This window comes from Battus philenor, unplaced genomic scaffold, assembly GCF_028537555.1.
Source record: "Battus philenor isolate CCGP_79_NKW_IND1 unplaced genomic scaffold, ilBatPhil1.0.hap1 SCAF_2, whole genome shotgun sequence".
Lineage (NCBI taxonomy): Eukaryota > Metazoa > Arthropoda > Insecta > Lepidoptera > Papilionidae > Battus > Battus philenor.
This window is the reverse complement of record NW_027181682.1, coordinates 4,607,771-4,632,915: the sequence shown is the minus strand read 5'-3', so window position 1 is coordinate 4,632,915 and position 25,145 is coordinate 4,607,771. Positions and strand designations below refer to the sequence as shown.

At 33.2% G+C, this 25,145-nt stretch overlaps 2 protein-coding genes across 2 annotated transcripts in view; both read left to right on the top strand.

Moving 5' to 3' along the window:
* Positions 1–25,145, top strand: part of LOC137922426 (NADH dehydrogenase [ubiquinone] flavoprotein 1, mitochondrial-like) — a 486,084-nt gene that overhangs the window by 188,537 nt on the left and 272,402 nt on the right. The window lies entirely within an intron of this gene.
* Positions 1–25,145, top strand: part of LOC137921886 (uncharacterized) — a 127,458-nt gene that overhangs the window by 80,778 nt on the left and 21,535 nt on the right. Inside the window, exon 7 of the mRNA XM_068764669.1 lies at positions 20,212–20,315. Coding sequence (XP_068620770.1) covers positions 20,212–20,315 — 104 coding nt within the window. The remainder of the gene's footprint in view (positions 1–20,211; positions 20,316–25,145) is intronic.

Genomic DNA, 25,145 nt, shown 5'->3' with positions numbered 1-25,145 from the left:
ACATAAGTATTAACTGACTGAAAAAATAATATCACGAAGGAATCTGTATTTAGCACACGTGAGGCCATTTGTTTTAATAAACTAAACATTCTCTATAAAGAGCATTACTAATGACAGTTCGCGAGACCATTATACCAAAAGATACCTAAATTACTATAGGAATGTTTCGGAATCCATCTTTCATCATCGTCATCATCATTTCAGGTATATGACGCTCACAGTTGGACATAAGTCTAGACATTTTTCAATGATCTAAACAAAGTCGTCTGTCCACATTGTTGTGGACTTCCAATGTTGCGCTTGCCGATGCAAGGAACACAATTAGCACAATTAAATCTAAAATCCACCATCATCAAAGTAATAAAATTGTGGTCTTACTATTATATTGGAACAATACTATTATATTGGAACAATAATATGAAACAAGTTACGTCAGAATATGATGACAATTGGTCATTAATACTTTAGTTATAGTCATTAAAACTCTAAAGCGTTGAAAACGTCAAGTTAAAAAAAAATAGTAAATTGCAATATGATCTGCGATGAATCTGTTTTATTGCAATAAGTAACTCTAGTTATGATGTAATAAGACTTTGTTTTTCGTGCAACTGATGGCAGTAGGAACCGGTAATCGTGGCGATCTTGCGAGAGACTATGCCTTGTAGTGGGCGTCTATCGGCATAAAAGAAGTAGAAAGAACTTTAGTAATATCCATCAGTGATCCGGTTACAACTTACTACCTGTTTGCGGCTACGTTTTTGTTACAATAGTGAAAACTACATAAGAAGTAAGAAAGGGACCAATATTTAGCTACTTCCGCCATGCAGCAGTTGTCGTGCAATAAGAGTTTTGACTCTGTGTTTAGCAATAATTGGTGTAACATTACTCCTGAAGATGCCCCGTGGAGAGGTGAAACACGTGTTGAGTGATTTAACTGTGGTAGTTGTGTAATTCGCATTGTTTGCCGCATGCGCTTTTATCAGAGGGCTGGCAGGCGGTGCACTTCGTTGCACGACTACTGCTGCATGGCGGGAGTAGCTACATATTGGTCCTTTTCTTACTTAGGATGGACTTCCGCAAAGTAACGCCTGAATCCATTAGATAATTAAATAGGAGACTAGTAATGAGTAAATCAAGTATAATCTCTACGATTGTAATATAAGTTACGTAAATTTAAACCTTCCATCTGAAAGACAAAAAACATGATTTTTTTATATAATTACGTATATTATATGTTGTATTATTTAGATTTTGCAAGGCAACCTTTCTTTAGTCTTTGTATATACCGCCGCAAATCATGAGATACTCGAGTGTAAGTAATGTGTAAATAATAACTTTAAATTTGTGTTTCTTATTCGACCGAGACTAGAGCTTATAATACTGGGATTCCGGGATCTCGAACACCGGAATCCTTGGCGATTTCTGTCCGTTGTAAAAACCGGTATTCATGTAAAAATACCGGTATTTTGGTATTATATTATAAATAAATAAATAAATATATACATATATATATATATATAAATATATATATATATATATATATATATATATATATATATATATATATAGATGTATAAATAAAACTAATTTAATTTGTACGAAAATAACGGACCTCGTTTAATGATGAAACGATTGATTGCTTGTTTTTTGAGAGCGTACTTTAATAAATAAAACGCAAGATATTAATATTATTTCATAAATACTCTGAATTTAACTGTATTTTTTGCTTCTTTAATTCCATAATGCCATACGAGCCTGTTACGTGTAAAACTTATCTGCTCCTACTCTCTATGTAACAGAATAAATACCTACAGAAATGTTTAGATTCATAGCGACATTGAGATCTTAGTTCCGTCCACTTCTTACTCCCCAATTCCATACATGTAACAACAATTTAATACGTACTTATTTTTTGCCTCCACGTTTTTTGTACCTATCTACTCCTATTCTCTATTTAATAGAATAAATAATATCTACTCATTTCGGAACAATATTTATTCGATTTTAGTTCGGTATGGTAAGCCCTAACAGAGACAAAGTAAGACAGGGTTTTGTGGTTACGCCACCTGTGGTTTGTGTCTATAGTATTGGTACATTGCATGTATTTTGTCTCTGTCTTCGTTTGTCTTTTCTTTTTGCAAATAGTACGTATTGTATTGTGATAAAATCTCCTTTTCTATTTGTATCTGATTTTTATGACATTAAAAAGTTTACGTTTATATAAAAATAACTGAAATTTTTTTGCTGTTTGCTTTTTATCAAAAAGGGGGAAATGATTAATATAATCGACACGTTTTAAAAATTATATAAAATAAAAAGTTAAACATGCGATACAAGCAGCAAAGATGTTAGTGACGTTTATTGACCTTATAGACCATCAGTAAGAGTTAGTTTAAGTGTATTCAATTTTGATGTTAAAAATATACCTCGCACTGGACACTCATGAACAGGACGTTAAAATGAACGACTGTAGTTATAACATAGCATGAAAATTGACTACAAAATACTTTTCGACCCATTTGAAAAATGCCGGTAGATAATTCAAAAGCTCGATGTTTCAATTTCAGCTCATGTTTCTCACACGAGCTCACTGAAAGAAACATAACGCCATGTAATAATTTTGTGATAATTTATTTAGACCTTGGTTTGTATGTTAGACCTTGGTGGTAAGAACTGAGATTTACAATTGTAGGTACCGGTTTCGATTCCCGGGATACAATCTTATATAATTCACAGTTTATGAACAGTGTTCACATACAACTTTCCAGAGGGTAGCCAACAGCGTCCTGTACGTACGCCTGTGCCTTACAGTGGGCATCTACGGGCTGAAACGGAAATATGTATTAAAGTGAATTGTTTTTGAAGAGATTGGTAACTGATGATGAAAAGTGAAGAATAGAATTTCGTTACGAGGTCGCACGAGGAATTAATCGGGGTTATATTAATCTCATTATGTTATGAAGACAACGACTGCTTATACATGCGATTAATAAAAGAAGAATATATTAAAACTTTTGCGATGCTGTGTTCTATTTAGTCTACGTATGGCTTGTTACATTTTAAACCGCGCGTTTCTGAATGGAAACTTAATGCTTTAACTGTAGTCAAGTCACGTAACTTCTATTAGGTTCTCTGTTAAACTCAACCACTTGATACTGCGACTGTGGTCGCCTTTTAAAATACTCTTTCTTGCTAATTGTTGTACTATAAAATGTAAATTATTTTATCAGAATATATGAATACTATTTATATGAAAGACTATATTATCCAACAACAGTAACCGATTCGCCACAGTTGGAACGTGTTCTTTACTCCCCTAGCCCATGTATGGTGACTTTACTAAACTAATTAAGATCTTAGCCTGGTGAGATAAATAGTGTAGCGACTAGTGTCAAAGCTCTCGACGGAGGCCTCGTACTTACTGAAAAGAGATGAAGGCTGCACCTTTGTCCGTGATGTCGTAACTGCCAAAAGGCAAACTGCATTTTTATAAAAAAAAACCCAGACTACAATTTTATTTGAAGTTGCTGCTTTGTTATATTAAAACATGACAAAGTGCTTAAGAAAGCCATGGTAAGAGCTATGTTCAAGATTTTTCTACTAGAATCAGAAATCAGGATTTTCGTAAAGGAATGAAAGTTACCGACATAGCCCAGTGGATTGGTTATGGAAGTGGCAATAGGCAGGCCACATAGCACGAAGAACAGACACTCGCTAGGACCTTAAGGTTCTGGAGTTCATGACAGAGACCGGCCAGTAAAGTGTAACTTTCACTTCTAAAGTGGACAAACGACCTTCCTTAGGTCGTCCGAATTTTATTTGCAAGCTGCTTTCAATCGGTACTACAAGATATATATGTAAGAGGCCAATGTCCAATAGTGAACATCGTACGGTCAACATGACAATGATGGATTTAAAAACTTTTTTTTTTTGTATTAATAAGACAATTATTCAACTTATCATTATTATAGTGCATAAGTATCTGAATTCAAAGTATTTAAGTAAAAGTTTGGTACAAAAGAGTTTACATTTCATGTCTTATAAGCTGGGAATTAGAATATTTCAGAATCAATTTTTTTTAATTACAAGTATAGATGTATACAATTCATTTCTGTTATTGTATAAAGTGTTATCAAAATATTAATATTTTAGTAAAGAATTAAAAATAAAAGTTACAACGTATCCTATCGTTATCCTAGTCGTTAGAGGGAATCTTGTTAACCGAACTTATAAAGTTCTTTCACTTCTGTGTTAAACTAGACAGTTATATCGTAGTTTCTAGTTGGATACAGTTCGAATTGACAGTCTTACGTTTACCTATTTAGTTCTTCGTCTTTCACTTCTAGCCCAAGTTTGAGACGAACGGATAAAACTATAATAGAATACAGAGATGATATTTCAACAATTTAACTTCTCTCTTATACATTTTATGATAGTAATGGAATAAGACCTCTTCAAAATTTAATGTCGATAAAATTCTTCATGAATCATAGTTTTACTTAAATATAACGTACTCAAATATAATAAAACATACCGTGTTTGTAATGTTTTAGGAATACACTCGTTTTTTTTTCTTATATTATTATGTTACTTAGTCAGATTTGTGTCTCCCTAATAAATAGTAAAAATATAACCTTATTTTTAAACATTGATTGTAACTACAGACTAACTTAACATCATCAAGCTGGCAGGTTTTTTTTTTAATAATTCTTATTTGTATCGCTACGGTGTTTTGGTTATGTTTTGTTTTCTTGAATTCTCTGTACGCAGGCAGTTGGTAGAGAGATTATCGCTATTTGATACGAATCTTTCTTCTCACAGTTGCGAGTCACACGACAACCTTTTATTATACAGGTTTTTGTTCTTTTAGGTATTCTTATACATGTAAAAAATATTGTATTATATCGCTATTACTTAAATACTGAACAGTGTTTTTTTTTAATATTACTTGTATTCGCTGCCCAATCGCTACAGTACTTTAAAAGCATAAGGGTTTATGTCAATAAACTGGACATGACTTAATAATCACAGAAATTTAGTAGGAATATTTATTTCGCCAAGTAGAACAGAGCTACGAACGGATTTTTCGAAATTCCACTAGCAAGGGGGGTTGAGGAAGCGTTCATAGAAGAATACATTTTTGGTAACTACTATTCTTACAGATGTTAAACGTCGCCAGAATATCTTTTTTTTAAGTTAGAAATAACTACAAAAAGGTTTTATATAATTAAACTAAAAATTCAGTGCGGGTCACTTCAAGAGAGCGAGGGATAGCCGTACATAGATATTGTTTGTCTATGTATTTTTTAATCTTTATAATTTTTATATTTATTTATTATAAAAATACATAAAGTGAAGTACTATTAAGCCTTCTGTTCAAGTTAACGTGGAATTTAAAAATGATGTAAACTTTAAAAAAAAATTAAGAGCAAAGGCATCACCTTTAGATTTATAAATCTACTACTTTATTAACACACATACTAAAAGAATTACCAGATTTTTATCTTAAATTTCTTTGAAATCACGTTGACAAACTTTCAGAATTTATACGTCTCTTTGTGTTTATATTCAAAACAATGTAGACGTGATTTAGAACTGGTACGATCAATCCTTACTAATGTTCGCGTTGGTGTTAGGCCATCAATCATTGTGTCGTGATGTCGTGGCCCCGTCTTGTGACACTTGCAATACTCCAGTCGAACGGTGTCATTGTATTGGAACTGTTCCAGAATTCCGGTGAACTTATGGTGAAGTAAATAGACTATCTATATGTATGTATATACTGATGAAATATTTCATGTAGTTACGGAAATCGGGAGGAGATAATGTACATATGGAGTGACGGATCTACAGAATTAAGCGCTAAAAATTTTCTAGAAGAGTTTTGATATGTTCTCTTAAAGAGGATGTATTACATAGCGCTAAATAATATGTGGTCTAGTTCGTAATTTTTTTATCTTGTTGTTTCTTTGTGACGGAAAACAGGCATCCTATAATGAAAAAGATATGTGATGTATTAGAGAATATATTCACTACCTAAAAAGTAGTCCGACTCGTAAAATTTGTGGTGTTATGTAATTATTTGTATAGTGTGTATTGTAATTATCCATTCCAACAAAGCCTAAATATTTTTTTACATATTTAGGCTTTGTAGGAATAGATTTGATATGGAATAGGAATATATTGATATTAAATTATTTAATAAAGCCATAACACATATTTGAAAACAGCCGTGCGGATCGGCAAGTTCACGTGGTAATGGGACAGACCCGGTCCGGAAAACATACCATGGGATGTCTTCCCACAGGGTGGACAAATGACCGAATTAAAGTCGTCAAATGACACTGGGTAGAGCCCGTTTTCGACCAGTCTTACTGCGAATTTGGGGGAAGATCTATGTCAAAATATAGACGTCATACGGGTGAAAAAATCATGATGATAATATTTTTTCAAACTCACTATTACTTTCAGAAGAAAATTCTTATCAGTTATCTGTGAATAAAATCAAATGTCATTAGCATTACTATATTTAATGTAGCGTCATTTTAAAACACATATCGCAATAAAAAACTTTAATAAAAAACGAGAGCGTACTATCAAAGACGCACTATATAAGGAGGGTTATGCAGCGAGAGAGACCACGTGTCCCAAGTGCGTAGTTTAGTTTTATAAATGGCCGAATGCGCCGCAATAAAGATTGTTATTTTACGTCTGTATTAACAAAGAGAGAGTGAATAGTCTCGGACTTCTTTTTATAATTTATTGTACTTCGTTAAATAATCACGAGATCTTATTGTAGAATTTTTTATTATTGGATGTATTATATTTTCTACTCAAAAATATTAAATTAAATATTTATGTGAGTAAAACGAAATAGAGTTCAACCCTGGATATTAATTAGCTGAACGATATTCTTGACACCGATTTGCAATTCTTTTCAGTACTTTGTTGTACATATTTCGTGCTTAGCTTTTAATTTTTTGGTCTAAAAAATGTTGCCAACATAATTTACATAATAATATTTATATAAAATTGTAATAAAAACATAGGATCTATTGCAATCTAGGTAACAGGCAATCATAAGGTGCGTAATGTTTTATAAACATAAATACAAGTACAACATTTTTTTATAAGTTTTATTTTAATAAGAGAGCTATTGATAACTTCTTTACTTTTTGTATAAAAAATAGTTTTACCGCCTAGTTGGCGTTTTATCTTTCAACATAATCTTGTAATGTTTTTTCAATTTTTTTACTCCATCCAAATGACAGGTTTTTTCAGGTCACGCATTTAGTGACTGGAAAAGTCGATGGCAAACATCCGAGATGGCGTTGTCCCGTCATTTGGTTTGACCAAATTTGCTCGACAATTAATATCATACTTTATTTTATGCTTCATGATGCCAAAGATAGATAGAGGTAGCGCTGCATAACGAAGACGAAGATTACTCCGTTTACACGGGATCTGGACCATAAGCAACGAGGATCACGTTGCGAGGAGGGGGTGTCTTTCATGGCCCCCGCTACTGGAGGCCTCTCGTGCCCCTAATTTATTTATGGGTTAGGGACTTTTATTTCTTTTAAATTATTTTTTATATGATATTTTTATTTAACGCTCTTCTGTCGTACCTCATACGCTCTTTCATTTTTTTTATCATCTTTCACTATACAGTTCTTCTACCTTTCCCTTTTATCGATTTTCCTTTCATCACACCATCCTTTTCCTTCCTCGTACCTTAATTATAACAACTCTTGTCTTAATTTTATTGTCACATTTGGTCTATTCTAGGTTTACATTTTACAATATTATTTTGTTAACTTTTGTCTTTTGTCCTCGCTAACCTTAGTGCCTAACCGGCATTCGGAATCGACTCGAAGTCCCCCTAACATGGGACACTGGGCTAGGTGGACCACGGTTCGGTCCACGCCCGGTTCACAGAAGCACAAGTTGTCCTTCCTGAGCTTAAACTAGTGAAGGTATTCAAAGAACCCTCGTGCCCCGTGAAGAGCTGGACCAAGACTGCATCCACTTCGACACTGCGGAATACGCGGTAGACTGAGATGGCGTCCGGGAAAAATTTCCACCTTGTCGACGCCGTCGTACCTTCCATATACCTCCTATTCTATTCGTCAAGCGTTCCCAGCCCAAGCTGTCGCTTGACGAATGAGGAGGGGCATTCCTCGTAGTCCGCTCGTCTTTTACTCGAGAAGGAGGTGCTGCAAGCGTGTCGGTGAACACATTTGGGTTTTATGGTACGAAGAGCATGCTGCTGCCTATCCTCTGGAAACTTGTTTGTGAACAGTGGCAATCCTACATAATTAATGCACAAAGTAAATTATTTAAGATCGTCTCCCGGGAATCGAACCTGCGATCTATGCCGTCCCAGTTCTCTACTGCTGGACTGCCTGCTGAAATGCTCGACATCTTACGTACATTAAAAGAATTCATCATTTAAAGGCTTTGGTAGAAATAAAATATTACATTAATTAGATACCAGACAATTATAATAATTTTACGAATACGTCGGTTGATATGTTAAATTATTATGAATAGTCAGGCAGCAACATGCATTTTAGTAGAAAACATTTTAACTCTATTAAATTACTGTAATGGTATTTATTATAGATGTTTATCGGTGCAAATACCACAAACTAGCAAAAGCATATCGTTTCTAAGGTGGTTTTAGTTAAATAACCTTTCGAATATTACAATTAATAATTTTCATAATTTTAACCGTAAGATGTCACTACTAGATCAAAGCCTCTTATTTTAAAAAAGACCAACTGGAAGCAGCCTGCAATCAGCATTGTCTGTCAACTTGTTTCTTGACGTCCTATGCTACGTATCTTAGGGCTCCAGTGGCCAAATGTTCGTCTTGCCAGACTATATCGGTTATCTTCGTTCATTTACGGAACTTCTTATTTTTAATTTGATTTCGTAAAGATATCCCGAGAGGGATATTCTTTCGGGATGGGTTATTGACCTTACGATAGGGAGTAAAAAGCTTCATAATTCTAAATTTAAAACAATTTCTGTTTTTTTTTTATTATCACTTGTACTTACAGACCCAGACACAAATTTCTGCTATTCCGTAGTGTATGAATACGTGAAGTTTTTGTTACCGTCCTCCCTATTGTTGTCAGAAGGACGGCAATTTTTATTTTCCGCGTCATTGCGCTTAGACTGCTACGGGATGTACATATATCTACTAATTATTTACATGCAATTGCGTTTTTTGTTATATATTCCTAATTCTTAGATATCCTGCGATTACTTCTTTGATGATCTTGTTCAAAAGACATAATTCTGTTTACCTCATGAAGGAGTCATTACTCCAAAAAATGTCGTTCGTTATCATCATTATCATTTCAATTAAAGAAGTCCACAAGTGGACAAAGACCTCAATTTCAAAGATTTCCAACATGACTGTAGAAAGCTTGTACATATATAACAATCTATTAAATAACTATATGTATTTTTAAACAATTTTATTAATTACATGATTAGTTATTAATAAAGTAAATAAAAAATAAAAAGTCTTTAATTTGGAATATATACACATAGTTATGTTTTATTTAGTTACATTTATAATATCAAATGAAAATTCAGAACCTACATTTGCTATTTGGCATTAAATCAAATAGATTCTCAACCTTCCTTGCAAATGGTACTTGGATACCATTCCTTTACGTAATTAATTTTAAAGTTTATTTTAACTTCGCTGTTCTAATTTTAAAAATTGTACGTTACGTAAAATAACAAGAGAATTTGGCACCAAGTGTGTAGCTAATACACAGAAGAACGTCTTAAAGCCGTTATTTAAGTGTTGTTAACAAAATTTCGCACTTGGCAAACTGTAGTCTAGGCAATTACATGAACTCTCTTGTATAATTCAGAAACTTCAGAGATCTTTTAATTGCGCTACTAGAGATGGTATTGATGCCTTTAAAGGAAAAAGTTTTTACTTAAAGTTAAATAAGAAATAGATCTATCTCCTCTATAAAACAGTTCTTCAGTTCATTTTATAAACCCGTGACACTTACGTTTATGCAAATTAACCGTATTCGTTAATAATATTCAAAGATGAATAAAATTTTAAAGACAATTAAAATTAATATTTACTGACAGTGACCTTATGAATTATTTCTTTATTGTACACTTTCAATAGATTAAGAAATATACGAAATTACTGTATCTATTCAAATTAGAATACCGTAAGTAATAGCTTACTGTACATAGTAGTCTAGTGATAAAAGACAGTAACTCAGAGATTGTATTTAATGTAATCAGGCGTTACCTTGCGGAAGTCCATCCTAAGTAAGAAAAGGACCAATATTTAGCCACTTCACTCAATCAATCACTTGTCAAATTAAAGTGATTTGACGGTGGCGGTTGTGTAATTCGCATTGTTTGCTGCATACGCATTTATCAGCGGGTTGGCAGGCGGTGCACTTTGTTGCACGACTACCACTGCATGTGCGGAAGTGACTAAATATTGGTCCTTTTCTTACTCAGAGATTGTACTTAGAGGGTTCGATCCTCGGAATACACTCACTTCGTGTCAATGGAAAAATAAAAGTAAATATTGATTTGATAAAAAATTAATCGTTCCAAATGTCCGCAAAAGACCTGCGGTGCCCTAAGCATAAATCAACTATATGTCCCCAACAATATACTTCAGTGCAATACTAATTATCTAGTGTATTTAAAGATAGATATTTGTATTATTAGTATGGATGTAATATAAAGTGACTTGATGAGGAACGGCCTCAGATAGACCTAAGATTTGCCCCCTTAGATTCAAACCGCTAGTCTGTGCCGACTTTGTAGTCACGAAGCGAGTGCAAGCCGTTGCAGCTTGATATATGCTAGGTTTCGTCATCGTTTTAGCCAGTAGACACCTACTGCAAGACATAGGTTTCCCCTGAGAATATCAATGGGGAGATTAGCTATAATCGAGTTCGCTATTGCAGTGTGGTATTAAAGTGTACTGCTGACTAAAAAAGGGATTAATATATAGCTACTTCCGCTATGCAGCCACAAGGAGATGTTAGACCGTCCTGAGGATATCCCGTGGAGGGGTGTAACACGTGTACATTAACGGTGGTAGTTGTGATTCGCATTGTTTACCGCACGCGCATTTAACAGCAGGTTAGCGGGCGGTGCACTTCATTGCACGACTACTGCTGCATACGGAAGTAGCTAAAAATAATGAAATGAAATGGAATATTAGTCCCTTAAATGAAATGGAATATTAGTCCCTTTCTTAGTTAGGATGGACTTCCGCGAGGTAACGCCTGAATCTAATAATAATGATGCACAAAATCTTAATTATTCAAGATCGTATCTCGGGAATCGAACCTGCTATCCACGATTGTAAGTCTCAGTCCTCACTGCTTGGCTGCCACTGCTTGCTGGATTTGACAAAAGTTTTTTCTATTTAACTCTTTGTTGTACAAATAGTACACATATTAATGAAAACAAGTCTGATAAAGTAGAAAATGAAAAAGTACGAACGGTAATTTTTTCGCAAACGAAGATTTCTTCCAGACAAACATTGGATGGTTCGGCTTAGTGAAATATTTTCATTTGTCACCGTTCTCGGAAAATACAACTTGTCATGTGACAGTTGGCTGACAACAGACGAGAGCCGGCATTGTTTTGGAATAGTTCCAAACATTTTGGAAACCTGTAAAATTTCAACTGTAATAATTGTTAATTTTAATTATAGCTTTTAAAACGCTGTGCGATTTCGACTAATTTATTTGTAATTGTAACGTCGCAGCCCCGACAGCTTGCTATCCATTTAAACCAGTTAGCTGTCCAAATTCTTCTCTTGCAAGTTATGCTAAACGCCTGAAGAGGCATAACATTCTAAAGCTGCGTGAATGGATAAAGCTTTGTGTGAAAAAGGAGTGGAATTGTTTGTTTTTCATTCAATTCGTTTGTCATTTACTATAATAAACTAGCAGTAATTTCTATACCACAACTACTGAATAAAATCTCTTAATGTTGATAACGCTAACATCCGAGACGAAAGTATAGAACTCGAATTTCTGTTGAAGCAATATAAAACTATGATATAATTGTCTAATACTATGATGTTATTATAAAGAATTCAATCTAATGGTATAAACATGAAAGAATAATTGAGATAAAATTTTTAAATCTCTCGATTGTCAATAAATTATACACTAATTGCGTACCATGTGATCACTTTGGTAGTCACACATTTGTCTGGCACTGTAAGTGCGTTCAATTTATAATATTCACTTTAAACGACTGCACATGATTCGATTACAATAACATATAGTTGTGAGTTCGTTTCACTTTAAAATATGAGAAAAAAATGTTGCAATTTGTAACATGCTTTTACAGCGAAAGAATGGTGAAGCAGTTTTTTTTTCTTCTGTATTCCGCGAACAGTACTTATTCCATAAAATCTACAACACAACTTTTTAGTTATCAAAGATCATAACGATGTAAAGATTAACACGTGTCTATCGTTTACACGGCTCGGACACGTTTTCTTGCGCTTTTGTTGGTTCTGTTTACTCTACAATAGTGATGAACAACGCGCGGACTTCTTGAGGCTATTTAAAAATATGGGGCCCGCAAAGCATTTTTGAAATAAATTGAATTTATTTTATAGACTTTCTCATAGATTTATTGTTACAAAATTAATTATAATAAAAGCATTAAGATGATCAGGAGACGGCAAATATTTATTATCCACTGCATAATTTACCAGGAAAATTTACCTTCGTAAAGATCAAGGTTGCGACAGTACCAATAATTATACTAATCAGTTTTATAAAGTCGCGTCCGTTAAATCACTATTTTAGTTCATAATCACTTGTTGCACTTCTTAATAATTATTTACTTCAACTAAAATCATCTCTCTCTCTTTCTGATGACTTCGCTACTTTAAAAGAGATCGTAGGCTGGGCACCCTCCGGAAGTTGTATATACCACTTGGGTAGCAGTGACAGTCCGGTCCAAAAAACGATCATATAATAATTTTTGTCACCAAACTTTAACTTAAACTTTTTCTCTTGAGGTTACGTGTACTGTACACGGAAAGAACAATATTAAAAACATTGTAATTAATGTATTACTCTATCTTTACATTATTATTTGTACAATTAAAACAATAATATTACAGGTTTCATAACCATTTATGAAAAAACATTAATTTTATAGAAAAATGATTCTCGAAAGCTTGAGATATTCGCATAACCTTTTAGAACTTTTGCCCTTATCACTTCCAGCTATATTCACTTTGACACGTGAGAAAATTAAATGACAGCTTTTCGAAATGTGTTACGACATATCGTTAAATCTTCAACAGTACGTATTAGAACTTATTACGTATAGATATAATATCCCGAAGTATACTTTACATCAGCGGTGAGCAACCTTTTTTGGTCGGAGGGCCGCAGTTTCAAAAACAGTGGGCCATGAAAAAAAATAAAGTATATATTCAAGGTTCAAACCATGTTCTAAACGTAATTTATGTTCGTAATCAACCGATTTACAACTAATTAGACACTTTTATTATCTTTAAATCCTTGATTCTAGCATATTTTTAAAAAAAATACAAAAATAAATTAAAATTTACTTGCCTCGAGGGCCGCATGCGACCCGCGGGCCGCGGGTTGCTCATCCCTGCTTTACATTGTATATCTTATAGAAAAAGATTACCTATATTTATGTACTCATCACGATATCTCTGTAATCGTAAGGCATAGAGAATTGAAATTTGGTATAAATATTACTTTTGATAAGTATATATCAGCTAAAACATTTATCGAAATTTCACGGCAAAACTTGAAAAATTAGATGTTTTCAAACATTTTTAATTATCAAAAATAAATTTTATGAAATTATACAATAAGCAGTGCAGGCCACGCCAAGCGTGGATAACTATACACATGTACACAGACATAAAAGGACTTTTAGTTTAATTTATATGAAATATATGCCCACCGGTAGAGGACTGAAACTTGCGATCGTAGGTCGCGGGTTCAAATCACGGGATACAATCTTACACAACTCACACTTTGTGCATTAATTATATAGGATTGCCACTGCTCACAAACAAGGTTCTCTGCGCAACATAATAAAACACCGCGATCGCTAATCCGTATGTAAAACATGGCGATTATGGTATATCGCCCTAATGATATCTTTGGTGGCGGCCTATGCCGTGTAGTGGGCATCTGTGGGCTAAAACGACAACGATATCCTGTTATATGTAAGAAAAGAAAAGGACCAATATTTAGTCACTTCCGCACATGCAATGGTAGTCGTGCAACAAAGTGCACCGCCTGCCAGCCCGCTGACATATGCGCATGCGGCAAACAATGCGAACTGCACAAGTGCCACCTTCAAATCACTCAACACGTGTTTCACCCCCTCTTGACGGTGACGGAAGTGGCTAAATATTGGTCCTTTTTTTACTTAGGATGGATTTCCGCAAGGTAACGCCTGATTCCATTAAACATCCTGTTATATAATCAATCCACAAGAAAATTGGCAAAATCCAATTAACACCAAATTTTTAATTTTTTGTATGAACATATAAATACAGTCTACTGCCGAATTACAAACTGTTTACGGTGGTATTAGTATCATTATGTGCTATACAGTCATCTATAGAAAACAATATTATACGTAAAAATTTTCTATTAGTTCTTCATAAAAGATTAATGATTATTCTTCTTATATAGTAGGGAAACGGGCCTCATTTGTTACTTTTATATCCTCTATTAGATGAACTGAAAGGTCGTATTACATTGAATATATGCCAATAACGAAAGTCGCAATCAAGGATTGGCTTGAATTGCATCACGTATAAATGCATATGTATAGGTCATGTGTAAGAGAATTGGATTATACTTGTATTATTGCCACGAAATAACGTGTAAGAAAAAATAAGAGAATGAGTTGATGGCGGACTGACAAAACGGAGCGGTTGATACTCCTCCGTCTAGCAGCGAGAGTACCTATGGCGCGGTACAGCGGTTACGGTAGCTCTATGGTGAGAGTCAACTTTATTCGTAAAAACATTGTTATTTAAGAAACTTTCACTATTTAAATATTAAAAATTATAAGTGTCGAGAAAATTTATAAAAGCTTACCTTGAAGTTTTTAAAAAAAAACTGCGTGACAATACATCTTTTTCCTATCATCTTGATAGTAAAGATGGAGCAGAACTTTCATACAATATTATCTGATAGGCTTTCAAATAAAATGAAGAAGTCAGGATAAGTTTTTATGAATAGGAGCTATCGTTTCATGTTAGCTGAACGCCGAATTCCGATTGTCACTTGAAATAATTAAAAGAATTGTTTTTTTTTCACTTCTTTCACTTACGTTATTAATTAACAGGAAATAAATAACATTTGTTCTTCTAAACAGTCTCTGGTATTTGAAACAGTCCGTTTGAATTTACAATATCTCCGATTTGAGGACATTTATAGTTTGACTCTGTGTGTAGCACTAATCGTAACTCCTGAAGATGCTCCGTGGAGGGGTGAAACACGTGTTGAGTGATTTAACGGTGGTTGTTGTGTAATTCGCATTGTTTTTCTTGTACGACTACCACTGCATGTGCAGAAGTAGCTAAATATAGGTCCTTTTCTTACTTGACATTTATAGTAACAAAGGTCAACTTACCTTATTTATTTCTAGTGATTGGAAAGCCGCCAAGTTCTTACAAGGACGCCGGGATCGTTACGGAAAAGCTTAATCACCATGCATTGCCAAGCTTACATAAGTTAAATAAAGGGTGATAAGTTATAAGTGTAAAATCGTTAAAGGGGTAAATGTATCGCTCATTTATCAGCAAAATGCTGTAAAGCTTTGACACTGATAACTATTAACTATTTACAATCACCCTTTATAAATTGATCACTCTTGAATATGTTACATTAATTTATTTTTCTATTGAAATGCGACACGCAATATAAAAGTCTGCAGGGACAGATAGAGAACAATGATTACTTTCAATAAATGGAAATCCAAATTTTTATTTATGATTATTTATTATCTCTATTATTTTCATCACCGCATCATCATCATCTTCATCATATCAGCCGATAAATAGCTACTGCAAGGCATAGACCTCCCACAAACATCACCTCGAAAATCGATCCTTCGCTGACCGTATCCGACATAATGAAATTTTAACTATATCTTCAGTCCACCTGTGGGGTGCTTTACTCACGTCGCGTCACTCGTGGTTGCCACTTAAGTACCTCTCTGAAACCATTTGACTTTTAGCTATCATACATCAATTGACAACAAGTTTTGATTTTAAGGTTTCTAAGGTTCTATACATTCACTCGTTCCAAGCTTATATCTACAACCAATATCCCTGTTTTTATATGTATAAAACCACCGGACCAAAATAAATCGTTTACATGTTTATATATGAATGACACATGAATACAAATTGTTCAAAAGTAATTTTACTACAGTAAAGTTAACATCCCCTATGAAAATAAAAATCTTTTCCATTACAATCCTGTTGTATATACGAAATCGCAGAATGTGACCGACAATTATACTTCCACATTTTTATTGTTCTTTTTAATATTCAAAATAACAAAACAAGTAAATAAAGGTCAAACTATCAAAGTCTTTAATAATTATCGCACTTGCAATCGCTCGTAACCTACATGTTTGGTATGCAGAAACCTTTAGATTATTTCTGCTTAACTTACCCCATCAACACGCTACCTAGTCATTTACATTCACTATTTATAAATTAATAAAAGTGCGGTAACAGTTATATTAAATTAAATGTAATCATTTTTAAATATTTTCACAGTAATATACATACGAAATATCTCGTCCAATATTCCACAGTGTCCTAAGACGAAGGTCTATGAACAATGTGCTACCAGGGACAAATTGAATCGGGTCTCTCATTTCGGGCCTCATGTGTAACTTACAATCGCTTAATAAGCCAAGGAGATGGTTCACTAGAGATTTTTCTAGGTAATCAATACAGGAAAGAGAAGATCCGTCAACGAAAGTAACTAATGTTGATCAGATAGTTTAGTGCAACTGCCAGTGTGTTTTAAATTAAAGCATTTTTCTGACTTTTTTAATCGTTTTGCGTCCTCCATGATTGCGATGTGTAGGCAACTAAGTCACTTTACAATATCATTTTTACCGCTCTCTGTTAGTGCATCTTGTGATACGTATATGTACATTCACATTTATTTATTTACACCTTTTTATGCTGTTTTAAATAAGTGTAATATGCTAGGTGTTTTTTATTTATGTCACACATTTACTTAGGAAGTTCTGCCAACCCAAGAACAATCCTACAGGCAGCTGCAACATTCAGTTAACACACCTATTTAAATGGTCAAACACCCATTGAAGTAACATTGCAAATGATGTAATGGGAGCCGAGGTTTACGAGGGAGCTCTCCAGCTAAGTTACGTAAACAAAGTTTGAACTAATTGCTTTTTCGGCACCGGAATCTGTAAATGTCAGATGACAACAGTATACCTTTTACGTAACGAGCAAAAAAATATCTAGTAGAGTTTTAAAAATATTTCCAGTAATTGCCTTTAGAAACCGCAGTTATGTCCTTGAAAATATAGCAGCGGTTTATTTGAAATGACCTTTGAAGTAGTGCGACGAAGTTTAATTTCCTTTTCCGCGCTCTCTGGCACTAGCAATGTCGTGCGCTTGCCGGGTCAAGGCTAGAAACAGGGGTGCAGCGAGAAAAAAATTGTTCATTAAATTTTCCGTTTATTTGTTAAAGTTTATACCTTATTAGTCGATAAGAAGATAGTGTATCTGCAGCTTTTAGCGTTCATTCATGCTATTCAGAGAAAGTTTTAGGTAGGATTAGTTTATTATATGATATATAAGCAGCGAATCTTCGTCATATTTGGTATAACAGAATCGAAAAAAGAAAAGACAGTGGAATGGTTATTCTAATTGTATTATAAATGAACATGAAAACCATGGTTAACATAATAAGTTTTTATTTAAATTTGAGTCATCTTAAAATTGTGTTAAATACTAGATGTAAACTTTCACGCGTTGCTGTAATATGTATCTAATAAAAAATCTGAAAAAACCCCAGTTATGAATTTTTTTTTCAAAAACCCTTCCGGGTGACGTCTAATAATTTACCAAATTTCACGAAGATTATATTTATGATATTTGTATCTAACAAGTACAGACAGACAGACAGACACATATTCATTTTTAAATATATAGATAAACCTATTACTAATACAGCCTTTATTTAAAAACTGTTACTAACTTACTGATATTCTTTGACCTCTTTGGAATCTGAAATAAAAATTATTTTTATTATTATTCGCTGTATGATGGCAGTTCAAGATCTATCCATTTTATTACTATTTTTTTTTCAACTTTCTTCACTCTATTTATTATTACTACTTATTTTTTTTTTCTTTTTTAAATCTTCTATTTTTTAATAATAGTAATGAAAATTTATTATTGTTATTAAAACCTAATGAACAACAAAGTCTTTTCACGTAATGGTATTTCTTCTGCGTCGTCTGATCATTAGAAGTTTTATAACTGCAAAGACAGACAAAGTAAATAACAAAAGTATATTACTAATACTACTCCAACGTAGGTGCGTGGACAAACTTTTAACCCTTGGGAAAGAGTGATAAGTTTTCTAACAATGTTGGAGAACGTGACTGTACAATATAACAACACATTGTAGTAAAAAAAAATGTCATTGAGTGCATACAGTCCTTCCGATGTCGCCACACGTGGCTGACTTACGAATCGGAAATGGGGTCATATTGGAACGTGTGTACAAAATTTCAATCGATTTTTATAATCATGCTAACTAAACATGCTAAAAATCATGTTTTAACTATTAGTAGATTATACTTGCCGAATAAATATATTTATTGAGGCACCACTGTCTGTATTTCACGTCGAATCGTGATATTAAAAGTGAATTTGTCTGGGGTAGGGCGCAGCTTCAATTTCCGACAGTTATATAAATGATTGGTTATAGATGTATAATCTTTAAAGGGATGAAAGTGTGGCTCATTTTATGTCAATTAATGGACGGCTATATTATCCAAAAATATGGATATAATTAATTACATTTTCAAAATTCAGATTACAACATATTATAATCAGTTATTATTTACTATCTGTACCTGTAGACTTTGTACTACCAGAAGTTAGTGTCCTATCGTATTTCCAAAGAAAAAATAAATGAACGTAACTTATTCCAGAGTGATCACTTAATATTAAACGTATGATTGGAATTAGATGTAAAAGCTTTAAACCTTTTTACTGACAAATGAGCTATATGTTCATTTCTTTAAAGCCTTTATAAATATAACTAATTACCCTGAATAAACGTGGCTATAGTTCATTCGCGTTAAAATGCAGTGAATTATCATTGTTCGCCGGTCTAAACAAGAGCTATTACGGATTGCGTTAAGTATGCTTTCAACTGGTCACTGTGAACTTGACTCTAATTAGGAACGATTTGTTTTTTTATATTAATTATAATTCGTATCAACGCACAAATTTTTTCATTACCTAAATAACGATACCGCAGTTTTAAAGCCATTTATTCCACGTAAAAATACCTGAAGGGTACTACTCAATATCTAAATCCATCTATTGCGCAATTCCAATGAATCTTTACGACTCCATGTGTTGATAACCTTTCCACACACAGCTTTGAAGTCGAGGTTATATAAATTATAGAATTTTTTTCATCCTTTGATCTTTAAAGCAATTGATTTATATATATTTTTACGCCTGTCTTTAGAAACGCGTTACTTTTTTAATCGCTTTTTAAGAAGTCATTCTTCAGCTGCATATTTATAGATGTTTCCGATTCACATACCGAAAATGGACATGGCGTATTATTTAAAATCGTTAAAATATATGCTTGCACACGGTTTGTTACTTATATTTTTCTTTCTTTCAGAGTTAGATAGTTATAATTTTTTAACACATTTTTTATTGTAGCTATGTAAAACGAGAAAAGACATTATCACTATATATAAAGTCACTATCGTTCCATTAAAAAAGAAATTTTTTAAAATAACTAGCGTTCTAACAAGTATACAGTATTCTTTGCTTATTACCGGTTAAAAGAAAATATATCGTTTCCATATCTTAATTAAAAATTAAACCGAAAATTGTAAAAAATCTTTTTATTCCAGATGTACAGGAGTAAATCATTGCAATTTTCTTCTGGAAGAAGACTTCCCACCGGCAATTGAATGGCCTCCAGGAGTAGTCTCTATCAAGTATGCTTGCTTTGATGGTGAGTTTTTTTCCATATTTATACTTAAAATTTAGTAAACCTAATTTTAAATACCTTTGTTACACTTGGGTAAAGTAAACGCTATATGCAATTCAATTTGTAGTACTGTTATCCTGTGATAATCCTACCCATAATAAAAAAATAGATAATGTGTAATTTGCATATGCCAAAATAAAATTAAATATCTTTATATACTCATATTTATAAATGCAAAATCGTATATCATAAATAATACTAAACAGAGAAACGAACGAAACAATGATTTTGACAATTGTAACCAGGTTGACATAAAAGAAGTTATATCTTAATGTTTCACCGAAAACGTTCCGAGTTTGACTATTTCTGGGCAATATTAAGTTGATAAATAACCCTCATTTTCGTTACACATATTTTGTAATCTAAAAGTTGGAAATTGAATTCTTTGCGACAAACACGCACACATGTCAACGGGGGCGTGAAATTGATTTGTGCGTCTAAATCGGACAGATGTGTAGCGTGACGTCATCACAATCGGCCGACATCTATTCCGAAAACAGTGTAATGAAGGAATAAAGTTTTGAACTAAACAACTATTGTTGTAGCCCGACTGTTAATGGGCCCGTAAATTTCTGATAATCCGGGTTGATATATAAGGGAGCATCACAGACAGCTGCGTTGTAATTAATATCCTATTTACGTGAATTAGAGTATATATTTATTTACTTATTTATAAATAATAATTTTATTCAACCGTTGATAGTACTAACAATTATTTCGAGTATGAACATTAACAATTCATTTTTATAGAGCCATCAAATTATGCGTCTTTATAAACTAAAGTTTTTTGGGTCACATAGCCACGAAAGATATTTTAGTTAGCTTCATGGCTTCTGATGACCGTAATTTGGTCATCAGTCCATCCATGTTCTCAACATCAGAATCTTATCACTCCGGCGGTTATCTGTTTAATATAAAATACTTCCATATTTTTTTCTTCTTAATTCTCTATTATTCTTTCGTGAGTGGCTAGAAGAGAAGGAAATGATAGTAAATGAGCTAACATGTTGATATTCTGTTAGGGGTATTAGATAGTAGTAATTTATTTACTTAAAACACTTTTAAATTTAATGCCGAAGGTATTTTCTACCAGATAAGTATTAAGCGGTGCAGAGATAAATTAATACAGGTAGGTGAAAAAAAAAGAATAAACACATTTTATAAATACACAATTGGCTAGTACTTACAATAATTACATAATAATACACAATATTCTTATATCTACATATACTATTTATATTAATATAATAAATAATAAAATCCAATTATCTAAATACAATTAAAATGATTTGAAACCGATGTACAGTTAATTTTTACTTACGAATGTTAAGTTGAGGGTTGCGTTGTTTGTGATTAAATACAAGTTCCTCTAGCAACAGGTTATTCTATGCAGTAGAGGAGGATAACTTTTGCTTTTAGGTAATCTTTTGTATCCTAGATACCATGGGTGAGAAAGAGAAGAAGAGAAAGAAGTTATTTGTGATTCAAAACGTTTGCGGTGGTCTCCCTTAGTATTTTGGAAAGGAGAGATCAACTACAAAACAAAACTGCGCCACCTTGATGTATTTAATATGTATGTTTGTGTTTTTAAAAGGTTAATCAAGTGGTGGCCACTGCCCAACTGATTATTGAGACAGTAACAGTGCTTGTAATAACCTTGAAGAATTTAATAAATTGTCAAATAGTGTAATTATCTAGCCTACTAACTATTAATGTAACAATATAAGAATAGTAGTATATAGAAATATCTCGAGAAGAGGCTTCACAGAGACCCACTTGTGTTGATGTCTTGCTCGAGTTCTTTTTATTTTCTGTCAATGCCGGCAACCTCTAGTGATACCTTACTTCAAGACTTAGTTACGTAAAGCATGGAAGGGTTTAAATTTTGAAATTTATGAAGGTGTTTACTAAAAATAAAATAAAATCAACATATGGACCCAAGTCGTATACCAGCAACTAAATTTATGATTGCAGAGTAATGTGATAGTTAAAATAAATCTGTGATATCTTGCGAATACAGGAGAGGGATGTAAGAAGAATTCTGGACGAAATGCAGAAAATGTAAAGAGTGTCAGATATTATGAAGAACGAAAGATGATGAGCAAAAGAAAATATGTGGCACGGACGAAAAAAAAAAAAATTATATAAACCCTTGTAAACAAATTCCTTATTCTACATGCATGGATGAATGAGGGGTCTCCAACACGGGGGCTATAAAAATAGTAGTAGTAGTGAAGTTGTCAAAGAATGTCTATCACCGATAAAAGCTACAAATACCATGGTTAATCATTGTTTAAAGCTTCATAGAAATGATGTATAACTCATTTGCTGAAATAATATATCAAATATAAGAAGAAATAAAAGTAATAAATTACGATACGTAATAAAAAAATCTGACAATCGTGTTTTTACTGTTACTAGAATTCGTCTATGGAAGGGCGCAGCTTCAATTCCCGGCAGATGTATAAATTTTACAAGATGATTGGTTATTGATGAAAAATCTTTAAAGGGGTAAAAGTATAGCAGATTTACTGTCTATTATTGTAAACTAAATACTATCCAAAAACCAATGGCTTCGGATATAACTAATAACGTTTTCAAAATTAATTATTAATATCTGTCCCTGCAGACTTTGTACTTCCAAGAGTTATTGGTCTTTGACATTTCTGTAGAAAAAATAAATTAATGTAACATGTTTATGCAGATGAGTGGAAATAGTTATAAAAGGCTTACATATTTTAGCTGACAAATGAGCTATACATTCATTCTTTTAAAGAATTTACACCAATAATCAATCATCCTATGTATTGCTCTTAAGTCACGTGACTTCATAAAAGAAAAAAAAATTGCGGTACAAACAAACGCCCTGTAACCGACGAAGTTGCAAAAGCCCCACAAGGCTAACAACGGAAACATCATTCAGAATACAGAGGTACAAACAAATGATATTGATTATTCTTGCGAGCATTCTAAATATATTTTCGGTACACGCGTGCCGATTCCGCATTTTGGTAATTCAGGCCACGTGCGAAAGTTTTGGGGTGCCCCGCCTGTTGCGTGGTTTATTGGCAGCTTATTAACACTCCTTGTACTAGAGTGACTAAAAATGATAGAATGCTAAAACAACTTATTGGCTTATGGTGAACAGTTCAATACGTGCGCGAACTTTTGAATCAAATTGATTATACATTATGAAAAATCTTTTAACGAAAATATTAACTATCATTTATTCGCATAATTTATACAAAACTTGTCAAAAACGATCTTACAAGGTATCTCTGAGCTCTGAGTACAGAACTTAAACTGGTAACTCCTAGCATCGTATCCCACGTTGTTCATCGCCAAAGAATATTCTACCTTATTTATTATTCACTTTAAGAAAAAATTTTCTTCTTCCTCTTCCTTTCAGACGATGACCACGATGACCACGATGACCGGTCTTGCACTGCCCTCCAGCGACTTCTCACAACCTTAACTATATCGCCAGTTCACCTAGTGGAAGGCTCTAGAGCTCGTCGGGTTCAACGACCATTGCTTTCACAAGGTTGCCTTATTATGACGAGTAATTATTCGAACTATGTCGGTAACCTTGGTTTTTCCACTTTGAATAATTCGCAAATAATTTAAAATTTGTGTGAAAAAAATAATCGTAAGAAAAATAAAAGTCCCTATCCCAAACTAGTTAGGGGTACGAGAGACCCTCAATAGCGGTGGCCATAAAATAGATCTAAAATTTGTGAACGCAAAGAAAGACATACCTATAATGATATTCTCACTTTTTAAATAGAGTTACAAAGTTTCCTCACTCGTTCTCATCTAAGAAAAACCTGTCTGACGGACGCGTTTTTAACTAAAGCCGTCACTGAACAATGAACATAGTCTTAATATTTACGAATTCTAAAGTATATATTGATTCGTATCGAAGTGTAAATCGCTACCAAAATTCTCACATGTTCCACGTGCCATTCTGTTGTTTATACCAACCAGCTTACACAGGTCTTGTGTTAACGCTAATACACGGTATGAATAAACGGTAACGTATCGGTCATGTAACACTGGTTTGTGTTGTTAACAATACAATGACATACTTCTCTCGTGTTGGGGTGAAATTAATGGAGTGGTGCGCTTTTCAAATATTTTGTCGAAGATTATAAAAAAAAACGTGAATTTGTGCTTACTGTGAAAAAAACGAATCACATACGGTAAAGACAAATTTACAGATGAAAAAATACATTTTATTTTATAATTTTTGTTAAGTCTGCATCGTTGCGAATTATATTTAGAGAGGGTAATGCGGATTTAGCTTATGGCAATGGTTGGGGTCGTTTCGAAAATAAATTACACTCGCGTACAATATAATTTCGTGGGAAAGCTATTTGGTACAGCTTTCATTGGAATTCAAATTAAAATGATTAGTTACGTTTCCTAAGAATCGTTACTTGATAAAATTAACTTTTGTACCTTTTTTAAATTAAAAATTAAGTAAATAAGCTATATATAGCAAGACAACAATCGCTACTTTCAAGCTCTCATAAAAAATAATTACTTCAATAAACCTCATTTTTATTCTATATATGTTGCTTTAGATTCGCTATATATTAACTCTAGATAATTACAGTGAGAGTGCCATGCATATGTCCATAAACATAAAAAAATCATAGACTTTTCCAGAAAGATGAACCAATAAAAAAACCGACTAGAATGCTAGTTATCGCTGTTAGTTAATTTTTAATAGAACTTAAAAATTAGCTTTATTAAAAATATTCACACCAGAAAGAAAGAAACGGATGGCTA